Genomic DNA, 18,823 nt, shown 5'->3' on the forward strand with positions numbered 1-18,823 from the left:
CACCCTGTAATTCCGGAACCGGAAGTCGGATCCATTAGAAATTCAATAGCAGCCTATGGGAACGTTGCACCTTTCATTTGAGACTAAGTTTGTCAAAATCGGTTCAGCCATCTCTGAGAAAAATGAGTGATATTTTTGGTAACATACACACACACATACGCACATACACACACATACATACATACACACATACATACACACACAGACATTTGCCGAACTCGACGAACTGAATCGAATGGTACATGTCGCTCGGCCCTCCGGGCCTCCCTTAAAAAGTCGGTTTTCAGAGCAATTGCAATACCTTTCTATTGAGAAAGGCAAAAATTTCACCTTTTTACATTCATCGCAGAATTCGTTAGAATCGAGATTTGCTGCGTGATCCTCCGTATCACCCTGTAATTCAGGAACCAGAACTCGGATCCACACAAAATTCAACTGCAGCTGATGGACCTTCCATTTAAATTCAAGTTTGTCAAAATCGGTTCAGAAAATTCCGAGAAACCGATGTGGACAAATCAACAAATTTTGTTTGGTAACCATACTCTTCAACTCGTAATCCGGGACAAAATGTCGGTTGAAAATCAAATTCAATAGCAACCTATGGGAATAGTATACCTTTCATTTGAATCTTAGTTTGTAAAAATCGGTTCAGCCATCTCCAAAAAACCGATTTTGTTAACAAATCCGCACATACACACATACATACATACATACATACATACATACATACATACATACATACATACATACATACATACATACATACATACACACATACACACATACACACATACATACACACAGATATTTTGCGATCTCGGCGAACTGAGTCGTATGTTATATGAGACTCGGCCCTCCGGGCCTCGGTTATAAAGTCGGTTTTTGGAGCAATTGCGTAACCTTTATATATCAGAAAGGCAAAAGAATAGTATTTAATTAGCTTAATCATCATGAGTTCAATGTTATCTTCATGTGATTATATTTTGAAATGTTGGTGGAATGGGTTTAAAAGTGGAGGGAATGGGGGGTTAGTAGAGTGGAAGTGGAGGATGCGTCAGAAATCCTTCATCTCATTTTGGTATACGGGGTGGATGAAGGAAATGCGGGCGTCAGGGTGGTCCAAGGGGACGGTAGTGATGAAGGAGGGAGATGTAAGGGCAAGGCGGGAGGGGGGGGGGGGGGGTGGGGGGAGGGGCTCTGATGGAATACTCAGCTGCATATTTTGCCTTCCATTTGAGACTTGGTTTGAGAAAATCGGTTCAGTCATCACCGAAGAACCGATGTGACTTTATTTGTGGAATATGCCCGGAATTCCGGACTTCCGGAATCGTCGATAGTGGACAATATATTCAAAGAATGTTTGATTGGCAATCAGTGATCTAGATCTGCGATTAGAAGTAATTTGGTGACCATTTCAATAGTTTTTAGCCTCTGAGGTATTACGATTGTACCGATTTATATGGGAAATTCCAGTGTATCCTTACTAACAGCCCTGTAACTCCGGAAGCAAGAGTCAGAACAGAATGAAATTCAGCAGCAGTCAATGGTATTACTGTATCTTTCATTTGAAATCAAGTTTGTAAAAATCGGTAGAGAATTCGTTGGGGAATGGGTGTGATATTAGCTTAGGAACTTGGCGGGTTCCCCGGGGGCGTCATGAACTGTCATAGGTGGCCAATGTGGTCAAAGGTGCTTTGATTGATCATTAGTGATCCAGACCCGCAAACTAGAGTAATGTTACATCAATTTTAATATGTTTTACATCATTTGAACATCATGGTGGTACCAGTTTATATGGGAATTTGCTGTGTGACCGCACTCTTCAACCCGTAACTCCGGAACCGGAAGTCGGGTCAACTAAAAATTCAATAGCAGCTTATGGGAGCGTTATACCTTTCATATGAAACTAAGTTTGCGAAAATCGGTTCAGCCATCTCTGAGAAAATTGTGTGAGTTTAAATGACACACTTACATACACACACACATACATACACACACAGACATTTGCCGATCTCGACGAACTGAATCGAATGGTGTATGACACTCGGCCCTCCGTTAAAAAGTCGATTTTTACAGTGATTGCATAGCCTTTCTTTATATGAGAAAGGCAAAACCATAAAATTTGAGTAATATCTGCACTAAATCAACCAAAAACATAGGGGGTCGGGTTTACCCCACCATTTTAGAAAACAGCAAAAATGAACATTTTTGTAAAACGCTTGTATATCAAGATATTCCGAAGACCCAAATAAAATGCTATATACAAAAAGTTGCCCAGGAGTCTAACCTTTAATTTGGTATATAAAACGACTTGATCCGATGTAGAATGAGCATTTAACAGCCAAAACCATTTACTAGGTCGGATTTGCCCCACCTTACCCTACACACATACATACATACACACATACATACACACATACATACACACAGATATTTTGCGACCTCGGCGAACTGAGTCGAATGTTATATGAGACTCGGCCCTCCGGGCCTTGGTTAGAAAGTCGGTTTTGGAGCAATTGCATAACCTTTCTATATGAGAAAGGCAAAAGAATAATATTTAATTAGCTTAATCAGCATGAGTTCAATGTTATCTTCATGTGATTATATTTTGAAATGGTGGAATGGGTTTGAAAGTGGAAGGAATGGGGGGTTAGTAGAATGGGAGTGGAGGATGCGTCAGAAATCCTTCATCTTATTTCGGTGTACGGGGTGGATGAAGGAAATGCGGGCGTGAGGGTGGTCCATGGAGAGGGGAGTGATGAAGGAGGGAGGTGTAAGGGCAAGGAGGTTGTGTGAGTTTAAATGACACACACACATACACACACACACACACATACATACACACACAGACATTTGCCGATCTCGACGAACTGAATCGAATGGTGTATGACACTCGGCCCTCCGATATTTACAGTGATTGCATAGCCTTTCTTTATATGAGAAAGGCAAAAAGGTGCGAAGTCCCAAAAAGTCGATTTTTATAAAAAAAAAATTCGAGATAGCATAAAATCTCGACGTTTCATGCATTTTAAAGATGTTTGGCATCAAAAATACGAATTCGATTTCTGAAATTTCATGGGGTCCCCCCTTTGAAAAAAAATTGAGTTCCGGCTTATATGGGAATTTCATATGTGACCGGACGATTTAGTCTATATTTCCGGACCCATATAAGCGATCCGCACGAAATTCAATAGACATCTTTGGGGATATTATAGCTATCATTTGGGACTAGGTTTGTGAAAATCGGACCAACCATTTCCGGGAAACTAATGTGAGTTCGTCAATTTTGAAAGACGGCCGCTTTTCCCGAGCACTTCCGGAACCGTCTATGGTGGGCAATGTAGTCAACGAAAGTTTGGCCGTCGGTGACCTAGAACAGCAAATTGAAGTTGTCTGAGAGACATTTTAGCGAAATTTTTACCTTTTTCGCTTTCATCGGAGTATCGGTTTGAATCACAATTTGCTATGTGATCGCACGCCACAACCTGTAACTCTGGAACCGGAAGTCGGATCGAGATGAAATTAAATTGCCAATTACGGGGACGCAATACCTTTCATTTGAGGCCAAGTTTAGTCGAATCGGTCTGGCCATCTCCGAGAAACCGATGTGACTGTTATTCTGAATTTAGATACTTCCGCCGGGGCTTCCGGAACCGATGATGGTGGCCAATGTGGCCAAATAGACTTTGAATGGATGTTAGTGACCTAATACTACAAATCGAAGCAGTTGTGGTCATATTTTGGAAAAATTTTCACCTTTATACAGTGACACAATCTCATTTTCGTACACCGCTGTGCGGAATGCTTATATGCATTTTACAAGTAAAAAATGAGTTCACGAGACATTTTATTTATGTAGAAATAGTTTACTAGACAGCATAAGGAAGATACAATAATTATCTTTGTACTACAAATGCTCATTTTTTCACAAAAAATCATAATTCTAAAGATAGTCAAATATACACGCAATCTCATATTCGTACAGTACACATATTTTTTTCAAAAATCAATTGAAATTTCTATAATAAATATTCAATGTGGTACCTTTTGTTTGTAATTACAGTTTTCAATCGTATTGGAATGCTAACAACTAGTTTTTGTGTGCATTCAACTTAAATTTTATCTCATTCTTCTAAATAGTAGTTTCTAAGATCATTCTCATTATAATCCGGATAGTTTTTCACTTTTTATCCAAATACTCCCATTTATTTTTCAAATCAGTTAGTAAACGGGGTCTGCAGTGGAGAATCCATAACATTTAAACAATTATAAATTTACTCTGAACGTTTTTTGCACGCCTGATGCTTTAGTTTTTTCTCCTGGTCGAATTTCCAATGTCCACCATTTTTTAGTAAAAGTACCATTTTACGGAAGCTTTGCTTTAAAATTTATTTTAAGATATTCATATTAAAATGCATATTCTGATCCATTATTCCATCAATGAAGGCCAAATTTCTAGCACTTCTAGTGGACATATAATACTCCATACAATAACTCCACTGTCCCTGCGCTTAGCTGCTGTTATAAGACTATTACGTCAAGGTCTGAGTTCGATTTCCTCCACCCAAAACAACAGCCATTTGAGTCAAAGATGTTGAATTTGGACTCGTAGACAAAGTTTAACATCTTTCCAATATTCCAATAAAGTTGTTTAGTGTATAAAAAATCAATTCTTTGTTCTTCTCATTGATGAACAGCTTCTTGCTCAGAACACAGGCATTGTAATTGTCAGTTCTCCGTACATTACGAGCCGTACCAAAGCAGACTTATACTTAAATGCTATGATTCAATTTATTTACCATGTTACCACATTAATTACTCGATTTTTCTAATTAAAAATCGTTTATCCCTCATCGCAAATTTTTTACAGTTCAAGTTTTTCGCAATATCTGTTCTGCATTTCGCCACATGAAAGTTTTTAACAACATGTTAAATAGTTGGACGCAACCTTTGAACAATTTCAAAGATTTTATGAAGTGATTTAGCTTCATTTTGGTGAGTGATAATTAGTTTCCGTCCCATAATGGCAGTTAGTTTACTTTTTTTTAACCATTACGTCAATTTGAGGGAATTTCTTAAACTAGTGTCGAGGAAACTATGCCAATGAACACTTTTCTGTAGTCATAAAATCTATTTTTCAAAGTAAAACAAAAAAAAATAAAGAAATAACAGGTCAAAATAAATAACAGGTAATAAGGAAATAACAGGTACAAATTGAATGACTTTTCAAAAGTGTACGAATATGAAATTGTGCCATTTTCACACCAAGTAATGATTTTTATGTGTAGTGTACGGAAACTTGCACACTTTAGATTACAAATGATAAGAAAATGACCGATGATGATTCTACTACCACATTTACAAAGCAATACCTATATTAAATAGCGCAAACGTTTGTGAAACAATATTAAATATATACACAAATATATATATTTTTCCTTGTCCTGATACTAGGTGTAAACCAACAGAATACCGTATGCAATAAAATTACAATTACAATTACAATTACACTAGAGGTGTACGAATATGAGATTGTGTCACTGTACATTCATTGCAGAATTTATTAAAATCGACATTTTCTGCATGTTAGTACTCATCACCCTGTAATTCCGGAACCGGAAGTCGGATCCATTAGAATTTCAATAGCAGCCTATGGGAACGTTGCACCTCATTTGAGACTAAGTTTGTCAAAATCGGTTCAGCCATCTCTGAGAAAAATGAGTGACATTTTTGGTCACATACACACACAGACGCACACACACATACATACATACACACATACATACACACAGACATTTGCCGAACTCGACGAACTGAATCGAATGGTATGTCACTCGGCCCTCCGGGCCTCCGTTAAAAAGTCGGTTTTCAGAGCAATTGCAATAGTTAGAATCGACGCAAATGGAATATGAGGCATTGCGTTTCAACTAGATTGTTTTTCGATGAGGTGGAAATTGGCACACCCATGAGGCGATAATTGAATCGCTGAGGTGGGAATAGATGCACAGAATGGAATATTTATTTTCATTTATGCTGAAAATTGAGGCAATTCTGCTAAATAAGCATTATATCGATGTTTAAGAAACAGTACACTGATACTTTATTCTGAGAAAGGTTATAGATAATATGGCTTCTTTTAAAGTTGTTCAACAAATAGTGCGACCCTCTCCCTAATGGTGCCAAAATAGGCTCATCACCCTACCTTTCTATTGAGAAAGGCAAAAATATAAACATTTCCTAAAATTTGGTCATAAATATTCCTGGAACCTTAAAAATTTTATAGATTGTGAATGTATTTGTCTGCCTTCTTATAAATATGCATTCTTCTTTGGAATTTTGTGTAGAATGTTATTTTAATCTATATGAAGTTTCTCTGAAAATACTCTTGGGCTTTCATTGATTTTTATTCTCACTAATATTAGTTTACAGTAACAGTGCATTGAAAATGTCTTGTTTTTTAAATTTCACTTCGTATTAAAAATTTCTATGTGAATTAGCCTTCTTTGGAACAATAACAAATCAATGGAAATAATTTTAGGAATTTCATTGATTCAAATACAATAAATACAATGAAATGGACTTGCCTTCTTTAAAATTTTCGCAGCATATTTTTGAAATGCTATTAATTTTAAATTAAATTACGACCTGCTTTGATATCGCCTTCTTTTTAGCATAAGCTATTTCCTGGACCTTCGATTAATTGATAATGATTTCAAATAAAATTACATTATGCATGAGAATTAGTTTTTCAAATTCATTAACATGATCAGCGTGCAAAGACAAGCTGTGAAGGGAACCAAACATATTTGAGTAGCAATATAGTTTTAAATGCAAATGTCGTCAAAGTACTTCAGATTTCAATAGTATAACAAATTGCCGAGAAAAAGTACGTTCCGGGAAATGGTATTCCGGGAAATATTCCGGAAAATAGTACATTCCGGGAAATGGTATTCCGGAAAACGACATGCAATCGTGCCCGACATCTAGCGTAATGTACTTAACGAAATGCTTCGATTATTTTTTTATTGCGCACTTTTTTGTTAGTGGGACAATATTCTGCGCAGAGTTTCAACAATGGGACAGACTTGGTATTTTCGGAGTCTTTGAACAAACTGTATAATTTGGATGTCTTATGAAAATATACTTCAAAAAGGACTGTTTGATGCAAAAAAGTGAAAATGATCAAAAAGTAACATGCGACAATTATGCGTAGTACGGCAGTCTAGTATTGACTAAAATACTGCAAGGGTAAGGGCCGCTAAACCCCAGTTAAGCTCAGCCGGAAATAAACCGGAATTCGGGCTGGTCCCAATTCGTATTCCGGCTCCAGTGACACAACCGATTCTAGTTAGAATCGATTGTCACTGGAGCCGGAATGCGAACTGGAACCAGCCCGAATTCCAGTTCATTTCCAGCTGAACTTTACTGGGACACATCGCTAATACCGCTAATACATCATTTTTATTGTACATTCGCAGTACATCGTTTTCGCCGACACTCAATTCGTTGTTTTTCTTGAGCCGAAATTCCAAATTCCGGCTAGTTGGAACGAGTAGTTGTCTTTCTTATGAGTTTCAAAAACTCACCTGTCAGATGAAGCGGAACTCGGTGCATTTTGATTTTCAGACATCTTAAATTAAGTCTCACTTTTGTATACCACACAGATTCGAAATGTTGTTAGAACCAGAGATGCCAGGTACTTTTTTCAAATGTCTGCAATAATAATTTTAAAAGTCTGGGAAGAACAAAAAATGTCAGGAAAGCCAGTGTAGCCAAAAGCCTTTATTTTCAAAAATCTGTAAATATCTGCAACCAAACTAAAATATCTTCAACCAAACTAAAAAATCTGCAAACTATCTGCGTCATCGAAAAAATCTGCAGCTTAAATTAAAAGTCTGCGAATTTGCAGACTTGTCTGCAAATCTGGCATCTCTGGTTAGAACTATAAGGTTTGTTCCAGTACACGGAAGTCACTCCGGAGTAAACAGGAGTAAAAAATCTTTGCTCCTTTTTACTCCGGTTTGCTACCAGAAGAAAAAAGAGAAGAAGAGAGTACAGGAACGATTTTCTCCGGAGTACTTCCAGTTTCTCCTGGTACTGGAACAGACCTATAGACGCTGAATCCCTCCAGAGGGATTCAGTGTCGTTACCCACATTACCACGGCAGATGGAAAGCACAGAGAACAGACATCCATGATCAAACAAAAGTATAGCGCATTGCGCACATAATAAGTGTGACTGAAAGTGCGGAAACGCCAATAGAACTGCGCTTTAACATTGAATCGTCTTGGTGTCTATTACGCACTTATGTATTATCCAACGAGGAATAAGTGCGCCTCATACATGAAAACGATTCAATGTAAAAGCGCACTTTTATAAGAAAAATCGCACTTTCATGGAGTTCAGTTTTAAATGCCACGAATAATATTTAAAAAACGTGTGTAAACATTTGAATTAATATTCGATAAACACTAGCGTCGCCACACCAACCTATCCCAACTATTCGTCAAATCCATTCCGGAACCGGTTCGAAATCCTGAATGGATTCAGTATGGAATCTTGCTCAAAGAAAACAACCGATTCCGACTCTATCAGTTGATGCATTTGAGCTGGGATTCATGCTGAAAGTCCGAATCGGTTCCGGATTAGTTTGACTGGGTAGAGGAATAACCGCTGTCAATTCTGTCGAACTCAGCCACAAAAAACATAACGACAGTAGCGCACCTGGTTTGGATATTCCAACTACCTTCGAAACCGTTAGAAATTTTACACAAGTTGAATGCTGAAGATGGACGTCTGTTCCCTGTGTGGATAGCTAACCGGAGGCGAGATGCCCCACCTGCCAACACCGATCGCCTCAATACATGCCGACAAGTGACGGGTGAATGAAATGCAGGCTCAGATGCAACAACCAGACGGATGGCTGCGTTCTTTGCTATGAATATTAGCCCCGCCATTCGCATGCCTTTTGCCTGCCGTTCGCACGCCATCCGGTCGCCAGCATGCCTGCCGGCGGATGGTACCTTCGGGTGAGGCATCCCGCCTCCCATAGAGCACAGAGAACAGACGTCCATCTTCAGCATTCAACTTGTGTAAAATCTCTAACGGTTTCGAAGGTAGTTTGGATAACCTAAACCAGGTGCGCTACTGTCGTCATGTTTTTTTTGTGGCTGAGTGCGACAGAATTGACAGCGGTTATTCCTCTACCCAGTCAAACTAGTCCGGAACCGATTCGGACTTCCAGCATGAATTCCAGCTCAAATGCGTCAACCGAAAGAGTCGGAATCGGTTGTTTTCTTTGAGCTAGATTCCATGCTGAATCCATCCAGGATTTCGAACCGGTTCCGGAATCGATTTGACGGATAGTTGGGATAGGTTGGTGTGGCGGCGCAAGTGTTTTTCGTATATTAATTCAAATGTTTACACACGTTTTTTAAATATTTTTGTTCGATCATGGATGTCTGTTTTCTGTGCATAGAGTAACAAATAATTCAAAGTTGTTCTAAATCGATGAAACGTGTAAAAGCTGTCTGTAAACGTCAAAATTTGACGTTTAATGACAGCTCATACTCCTTTCATCGATTTAGAAATATTATTCAGGAAAAATTGAAAATGTTTTACAAAGTACATTTAATATTAGTTAATCTGAAAAAAAAGTTCTTAAAGTTCTGTATTTCTGGATTTGTGTGGATAATTTCTGCATAATTTGTTTCGGAATTTTGACTGCAGTTTTTGAATTTTCTAGTTGTTTAATTGTTTGATTTTTCAGTTGTACTTATTAACATTAGTAACAGTTATACAATGCTCTGCCAAGTGATGTTATGCAGCAAAGTTAGTGTGATGCAGCTTGGCCACACAGCTGAGGCCAAGTTTCCGCTGGAGAACGTGTTTGTAAATCATCCGTCGGAAGCGCAATCAAATCTGTGATCCACTCGTTCGGCTGGTTTACTCAAACATGGGGTATGGCTAGTTTAAAGCCGACTAAGCGGCAGTGAAGATGGATAACGCACATAAATGCAATGTAACGTTGCTACGGATGTAGTACTTTGATATTTTGCATAAATGATATGCTTAGGCACAATCACAGTGCGTTTTTGTGGATACCAAGTTACTACAGATCAAATCGATACCGCTCAGTCGGCTTACCCGGTACCTGGTCAAACCATTCGCAATTTGATTCGAAATCCTGAATGAATTCAATATGGAATCCAGTTGAAAGGCAACAACCGATTCCGAAACCTACTGAGTCAGAATAGGTTATTGCATTTGAGCCTAGGGGCAGATCACTTGTGATGCATTTTTTAAAATCAGCGAAATTAAATGCATTTATTTCCATCAAAATAGAAATTCATAATGTATTTTGCGTTGCGTGCAATGTTTTTGCGTTGCGTGCAATGTTGTTTGCGTTGCGTGTAAGACGTCAAAACCCTACAGAAAAACTAGCCCTACATTTAACAAAACGTCGAACAATGTGGATCAGTGTAAGAGGTTTGTTAAACAAACTTCTGCGATGCAGTGCAAAGCTGATGCAAAAATGGAAATTAAATGCATTTTTTTTTCAATTTGATGCAAATTTGTTATACATTCTTAGAGTGATCTGCCCCTAGATTTGAGCTAAGTCGAAATCTTTATTGAATTCATTCAAGATACCGAACCGGTTTCGGAATCGGTTTGACTGAGTATATTTGAGTAAACCGAAGGCGTTAGTACCCTCTAAGAACGGTTGGTCCAAATAACCGTTCAACAAACGTCCATCGTTGGACCCGTGTTGAACGGTTTTGCAACAATTTTTTGGACGTCTTAGTGGGTATAAAGGGGCGCAAAGAGTGTGCAGAGAGTGAAGCCAAAAAAGTCTACTTATCGAGCAGAATAGGGATCTTTAGGGGTGTGTGGGTTAAGGCATATTCTGATGCAGAATAGTACCGTGAGTTAATATCTCAGTCCTTTTTCAATTTTTAGGCCCGAAAATATTGAAAAAAACATTTTTTAGTTTGTTTCCTTTTAGGACAATAACACATCCAAACCCATGCGACTTGCACGACACTATAGGTTGCCTTATCAGTTCTACCATAGTTTGCAGAAGAAATTTGGGATGGCAGGCTACCAGCGGATTGCAAAAGTACCAGATCATGCTGTGTGGGGTGATGTCCCGGTTAACAATGAGGCGAACGAGATATTTGCAGATACGTCACTTAGTAGGACAACTGTCAGTTTGTTGGTTTAATCACAGAGAACAGACATCCATGATCGAACAAAAATATTTAAAAAACGTGTGTAAACATTTGAATTAATATACTAAAAACACTAGCGCCGCCACACCAACCTATCCCAACTATCCGTCAAATCGATTCCGGAACCGGTTCGAAATCCTGGATGGATTCTGCATGAAATCTAGCTCAAAGAAAACAACTGATTCCGACTCTATCGGTTGACGCATTTGAGCTGGAATTCATGCTGGAAGTCCGAATCGGTTCCGGACTAGTTTGACTGGGTAGAGGAATAACCGCTGTCAATTCTGTCGCACTCAGCCACAAAAAATCATGACGACAGTAGCGCACCTGGTTTAGATATCCAAACTACCTTCGAAACCGTTAGAGATTTTACACAAGTTGAATGCTGAAGATGGACGTCTGTTCTCTGTGGTTTAATTTAATTTGGTTTTATTTAATTTAAAAATCAGAAAATAATAATTAAGGTTTGAGAATGTTATGAGTGTACTCGTAAGGACACCTGCTAACAATACATATGAAAAACTGAGGCAATTTTTCCAAATTAAAGATCCCTATTGCTACAAAGACGGATTCCAATTGTGCACGATAGGTAGACTTTTTTGACTTCACTCTTTGCGCAATTGTTCTCTATAAACTGTGAAGTAAACCGGACAAATAAGTCAATCACAGGTTGGTTTGCACATGCGCCGGCGGGTTTGATAACACCTCTTCAGGTGGACCGTCAGCGGCTTTGTGCAGCTTGGTATCCTTCGCTGCGACTATGTGGTCCAGCCACACAACGCTAGCTTTGCTGCATAACATCACTGGCAGAGCACTACGTCACTGTTACTAGTGTTATTAAGCACAACTGAGGAATGATAAATTCAATAATTTGTAAATTCAAAAACTGAACGAAATTCTAAAACAGAATAAATTATGTACATTATAAAAATCATAAATACAAGACGTTGAGAGCGAAAAATTTATAGTTTTTTAAAAATAAATGACAGAAGTAACAAAAATATATAAATTGCTTGCTAAAAATATCTTAAATTCAAGATATCTGTAATCAAAAATTTAAAAATTTTGAGATTAGAGAATTCCAATAACAACAAACATCCACAAAAATTTAAAAAAATGAATATTCCAAAATTAAACAATGTTATAATTAAAAACCTGTTTTAATCCACCTAGCGGTGCAATTGTGCCTTTCTCATTTCTCTAAACTATGGCACGGAGGCTTTTTATGTTCAACATAATAGGGATCTTTACCCAGGTAACCAACAAGCATTAGTGTATGCAGTAAACTAGCGTAAAATTTGCATTCCGGATGCTTCTTGCAGTATGCTGGCATTCGTTATGCATAACTGTTGTTAATCAGCATTTGAAAAACTGTTTAAAAACTTCTTGCCAGTAGCAGCATTCTGAATGCACAACAGTAGTAAAAAAGCATTTTCATAGCACAGCAGTAATGTAGCCGTATATTTTGCCAAAAGCGACTATTAAATAGCATTTAAAACGACTTAAGTGCTTATCAAGTAGCCGTTAAGACACATTCAGCTTGCTTATTGGTTACCTGGGTAATTTGGAAAAATTGTGCCAGTTTTTCATATGTATTGGTAGCGGGTGTCCTTACGAGTACACTCATATCATTCTTAAACCTTAATTATTCTTTTATGATTTTTAAATTTAAAAAAACCAAATTAAACTCAACACAGCACCCCACACAGCACACGGTTAAATAAAACAACCTGCAGAATAAGTTGTTTTAACTTACTTTTGAGTTGTGCGTCGCTTTCGCACTTATTAGTGTTATCAAAAACAAAAAGAGAGATTCGACTCAGTCGAGGTCTTCCGTGGAGGAAGGTACTTTTGAGTTGTTTGGGTTGAACTCAAAATTAGGTAAATTCAACTTAAATTTGAGTATAAAAAACCTATCAATGAGTTGTAATTTTTGCCGTGGTTAAATGGAAACTACCTTCAACACGGTTTACCTAATTTTAAGTTCCCCCACGATACCACGAGATTGAGTCAAAGGAACTCAATTTTAGGTAGTTTTTCGTTTCCGTGCATGATCTGGTACTTTATCAATCCGCTAGCAACCTGCCATCCCAAGTTTCATCTGCAAACTATGGTAGATCTGATAAGGCAACCTATAGGGTCGTGCAAGTCGCATGGGTTTGGATGTGTTATTGTCCTAAAAGGAAACAAACTAAAAAATGTTTTTTCAATAGTTTCGGGCCAAAAAATTGAAAAAGGACTGAGATATTAACTCACGGTACTAATCTGCATCAGAATATGCCTTAACCCGCACACCCCTAAAGATCCCTATTGTGGAAATGTCCATTACATTCTTAGCACACTTTGCACTTATACACAATGGCATGCCAGCCTCGAACTTGATGACCCAGGTAACCAACAAGCATTAGTGTATGCAGTAAAGTAGCGTAAAATTTGCATTTCGGATGCTTCTTGCCGTATGCCAGCATTCGTTATGCATATCTGTTGTTAATCAGCATTCGAAAAACTGTTTAAAAACTTCTTGCCACTAAGCAGCATTCTGAATGCACAACAGCAGTAAAAAAGCATTTTCATGGCACAGCAGTAATTTAGCCGTATATTTTGCCAAAAGCGACTTTTTAAATAGCATTTAATATGACTTAAGTGCTTATCAAGTAGCCGTTAAGATGCATTTAGCTTGCTTATTGGTTACCTGGGGAGCTACTTGTCGACGGTGAAACACTTGAAACAAAAAAATATCATACTCCATTAGCCTAATCAGCATTAGATCAATGTTATCTGCTTGCTAACTCATTTTGTCATGCGGGGGTGGGTATGTGAGGAAGGCGAAAGTCCCATGAACGAACGACTCCCCAGCTTAAATTGGTATGCTTTGTGATATAGTGGTGGTTTAAAGAAAAAAAAGTTTAAAGGGTTGAAAGGTAGGGGTATGAGGGCTGTATGGGGTGGTGGTCTGAGGGGTGATTTAAGGAGATTTTTAAAGGAGGGGAGTGAACAGTAGAGGGGGAGGGGGTGTAACCCCTCTCCGTAAACCATCAACTACGCCCCTGTTAAAATCCAGAAACCTTATGCGAGTCGAAAAAAATTAGGTTGACGTTTTTCAGAGTGATTGCATAACCTTTCTATATGAGAAAGGCAAAAATGTGCCAAAATCCAAAAAAGTGAATCGTCGTCAAATTTTTTTCGAGTTTGCATCAAATCTCGACGTTTCATGCACCTTGAACACATTTAGCATCAAAAATAAAAATTCTATTTTTAATTTTTCCTATAGTTTATATGAGAAATTTCTGTGTGGCCGCACTCTGAAACCCGTAATTCCGGAACCAGAATTCCGATCGATCCAAAATTCAATAGCAGCCGATGGGAAGGTTGCACCTTTCATTTGAGACTAAGTTTGGGCAAATCGGTCCAGCCATCTCTGAGAAAAATGAGTGACATTATTTGACACATACGCACATACATACACACACATACACACACATACATACACACACATACATACACACACATACAGACTTTTCCGATCTCGACGAACTGAATCGAATGGGATATGACACTCGGCCCTCCGGGCCGGGATTAGGTTGACGTTTTTCAGAGTGATTGCATAACCTTTCTATATGAGAAAGGCAAAAAGTCTAAAATTAAAAAATCAAATCTTCAAAAATTCAGGAAAGTTGAAGAATTCAAATGTTAAAAATTATAAACTTCAAAAATCGAAATGTTCAAATAGTAAGACCCAAAAATTCAGGAACACAATGATACAAAAATTCATGTAATGCAATTCAAGTATTACAAATTCAATAGTTCTAAAATACAAAGATGCAAAATTTCCAAATCAAATTAATACAACCACAATAAAAATACAAATACAAAAAGAAAAAATCAAAAATACAGAATTACTAAAATTCAAAAGCACTAAAAATACAAAAAAAATGAAAAGCCCTTTTAGCACAAAATTCTTAATTTCAAAAGATCAAAAATTGAAAACATTTGTACAGAAATTCGAAAATTCAAGAATTCGAAGATTTTTAAAATCCAAAAATTGAAAAAGAAATAAAAACCCAAAGATCCGGTAATTCAAAGGTTCAGAAATTCAAAAACTCGAAAAATCAATGATTAAAACATGCAAAAATTTGAAAATTCTGGTTTCAAAAATTCAATAACTCCAATATTCAATTATTAAAAATTCCAAAATTCGAAGAGCAAAGAATTCAAAAATTCTGTAATTCAGAAATTCAAATTCAAACATTCAAATATTAAAAAATATCAAGAATTCAGCAATTAAAAAATTCTTGTATTCTAAAATTAAAAACTTCTGCAATTCAACGCAACAACAACACAAAAATTTACAAACGCAAAAACACAAAAATACAACAAAAACAAAATACAAAAATATATAAATGCAAAAATTCAAAGGATCAATAAATTAAAAATTCAAGATAACAAAATACTAAATATTCAGAAATTAAAAAAATCATAAATTCGAGTATTTAAAAGTTCAAAAGGCAAAGATTCAAAAATTCAAGAATATGAAAATTTTAGAAATTTCAATAACCAAAAATTCAATATTTCGAAAATTCAACCATTGAAAAATTCTAATGTCTAAAATTAAAAACCTCGAAAATTTATAAAAATCCGATATTGAAAAATTCTTAAGTTCAAAAATTCAAATTTCAGAAAAAAAACAAAATATATAAATCCAGAAATTCAAAAACACAATAATGCAAACATACTAAAATACAGAAATACTAAAATTCTAAAAACAAAAATTTCAAAAATACGAGAATCCATAAACACAAAAAATATAAAAATACAGGGATACAAAAATACAAAAAGTACAAAGATGCTAAAACTACAAAAATATTCAAATACAGAAATACAACAATCCAACAATTCAAAATTACTAAAATGAAACAATACAGAAATACAAAAACCCATACAAAAATATAAATAAAAAAATAGAAAAACTCAAAAATACCATAATACAAAAATACTGAAACACAAAAATACAAAAATACGAAAATGTAGAAATACAACAGATAGATAAATACTACAATAAAAAAAAATAAAAAATTCGAAAGTACGAAAATATTGTGTATTTACTCGAAAGCTGAAAGCAAATATGTATTTGGCTGAAAGTAAGTGTTCGAATACAGGAGATGTGTGAATGGTGCCTGCTGTTTCGCGCTGTATGAGGTATTGAATCATTACAATTCACATATATGTCTGTAGAAAAAGCAATACTTTCAAAATGCTTACAATGAAATTTAATGTGAATATAATTTTTTTCCTAGAATAATGCTTTTATTGATAATGCTTCTCATAATTGCCGGTATTGTCACCCCCGTGCGGTAGAAGTCAAACCAAAACAATCATCACTCACTGGCGGCTGTTTCATTCATTTCGTATAGTCTAATTCATGCGTGGTTGTGTTAGTGCGACAGTTGAGGTTAAATGTTGTTGGACCTTGGGGCACAGAGAACAGACGTCCATCTTCAGCATTCAACTTGTGTAAAATTTCTAAGGTTTCGAAGGTAGTTGGAATATCCAAACCAGGTGTGGTACTGTCGTTATGTTTTTTTGTGGCTGAGTTCGACAGAATTGACAGCGGTTATTCCTCTACCCAGTCAAACTAATCCGGAACCGATTCGGACTTTCAGCATGAATCCCAGCTCAAATGCATCAACTGATAGAGTCGGAATCGGTTGTTTTCTTTGAGCAAAATTCCATACTGAATCCATTCAGGATTTCGAACCGGTTCCGGAATGGATTTGACGAATAGTTGGGATAGGTTGGTGTAGCGACGCTAGTGTTTATCGAATAATAATTCAAATGCTTACACACGTTTTGCCTTTCTCATATAGAAAGGTTATGCAATCACTCTGAAAAACGTCAACCTAATCCCGGCCCGGAGGGCCGGGTGTCATATCCCATTCGACTCAGTTCGTCGAGATCGGAAAAAGTCTGTATGTGTGTGTGTATGTATGTATGTGTGTGTATGTGTGTGTATGTGTGTGTGTATGTGTGTGTGTGTGTATGTATGTGCGTATGTGTCAAATAATGTCACTCATTTTTCTCAGAGATGGCTGGACCGATTTGCCCAAACTTAGTCTCAAATGAAAGGTGCAACCTTCCCATCGGCTGCTATTGAATTTTGGATCGATCGGAATTCTGGTTCCGGAATTACGGGTTTCAGAGTACGGCCACACAGAAATTTCTCATATAAACTATAGGAAAAATTAAAAATAGAATTTTTATTTTTGATGCTAAATGTGTTCAAGGTGCATGAAACGTCGAGATTTGATGCAAACTCGAAAAAAAAATTTGACTACGATTCACTTTTTTGGATTTTGGCACATTTTTGCCTTTCTCATATAGAAAGGTTATGCAATCACTCTGAAAAACGTCAACATAATCCCGGCCCGGAGGGCCGGGTGTCATATCCCATTCGACTCAGTTCGTCGAGATCGGAAAAAGTCTGTATGTGTGTGTGTATGTATGTATGTGTGTGTGTATGTGTGTGTATGTGTGTGTGTATGTGTGTGTGTGTGTATGTATGTGCGTATGTGTCAAATAATGTCACTCATTTTTCTCAGAGATGGCTGGACCGATTTGCCCAAACTTAGTCTCAAATGAAAGGTGCAACCTTCCCATCGGCTGCTATTGAATTTTGGATCGATCGGAATTCTGGTTCCGGAATTACGGGTTTCAGAGTACGGCCACACAGAAATTTCTCATATAAACTATAGGAAAAATTAAAAATAGAATTTTTATTTTTGATGCTAAATGTGTTCAAGGTGCATGAAACGTCGAGATTTGATGCAAACTCGAAAAAAAAATTTGACTACGATTCACTTTTTTGGATTTTGGCACATTTTTGCCTTTCTCATATAGAAAGGTTATGCAATCACTCTGAAAAACGTCAACCTAATCCCGGCCCGGAGGGCCGGGTGTCATATCCCATTCGACTCAGTTCGTCGAGATCGGAAAAAGTCTGTATGTGTGTGTATGTATGTATGTGTGTGTGTATGTGTGTGTGTATGTGTGTGTGTATGTGTGTGTGTGTGTGTATGTATGTGCGTATGTGTCAAATAATGTCACTCATTTTTCTCAGAGATGGCTGGACCGATTTGCCCAAACTTAGTCTCAAATGAAAGGTGCAACCTTCCCATCGGCTGCTATTGAATTTTGGATCGATCGGAATTCTGGTTCCGGAATTACGGGTTTCAGAGTGCGGCCACACAGAAATTTCTCATATAAACTATAGGAAAAATTAAAAATAGAATTTTTATTTTTGATGCTAAATGTGTTCAAGGTGCATGAAACGTCGAGATTTGATGCAAACTCGAAAAAAAAAATTTGACTACGATTCACTTTTTTGGATTTTGGCACATTTTTGCCTTTCTCATATAGAAAGGTTATGCAATCACTCTGAAAAACGTCAACCTAATCCCGGCCCGGAGGGCCGAGTGTCATATCCCATTCGACTCAGTTCGTCGAGATCGGAAAAAGTCTGTATGTGTGTGTGTATGTATGTATGTGTGTGTGTGTGTGTGTATGTGTGTGTATGTGTGTGTGTGTGTATGTATGTG

The 18,823-nt window shown here is 37.1% G+C and overlaps 1 protein-coding gene across 5 annotated transcripts in view; it reads right to left on the reverse strand.

The window, feature by feature from the left end:
* LOC131687829 (uridine-cytidine kinase-like 1) overlaps nt 1-18,823 on the reverse strand; it is a 521,941-nt gene that overhangs the window by 423,009 nt on the left and 80,109 nt on the right. For 2 of the 5 annotated variants that reach the window (XM_058971918.1, XM_058971917.1), the window contains exon 1: nt 7,587-7,741. The exons of 2 other annotated variants lie outside the window; for them this stretch is intronic. In XM_058971918.1, the coding sequence (XP_058827901.1) occupies nt 7,587-7,630 (44 nt within the window). In that variant the 5' untranslated portion in view covers nt 7,631-7,741. Of the gene's footprint in view, nt 1-7,586; nt 7,742-18,823 lie in introns of those variants that run through there. One more of the 5 variants, XM_058971922.1, reaches the window with a different exon arrangement.

This window comes from Topomyia yanbarensis, chromosome 3 (genome assembly GCF_030247195.1).
Source record: "Topomyia yanbarensis strain Yona2022 chromosome 3, ASM3024719v1, whole genome shotgun sequence".
Lineage (NCBI taxonomy): Eukaryota > Metazoa > Arthropoda > Insecta > Diptera > Culicidae > Topomyia > Topomyia yanbarensis.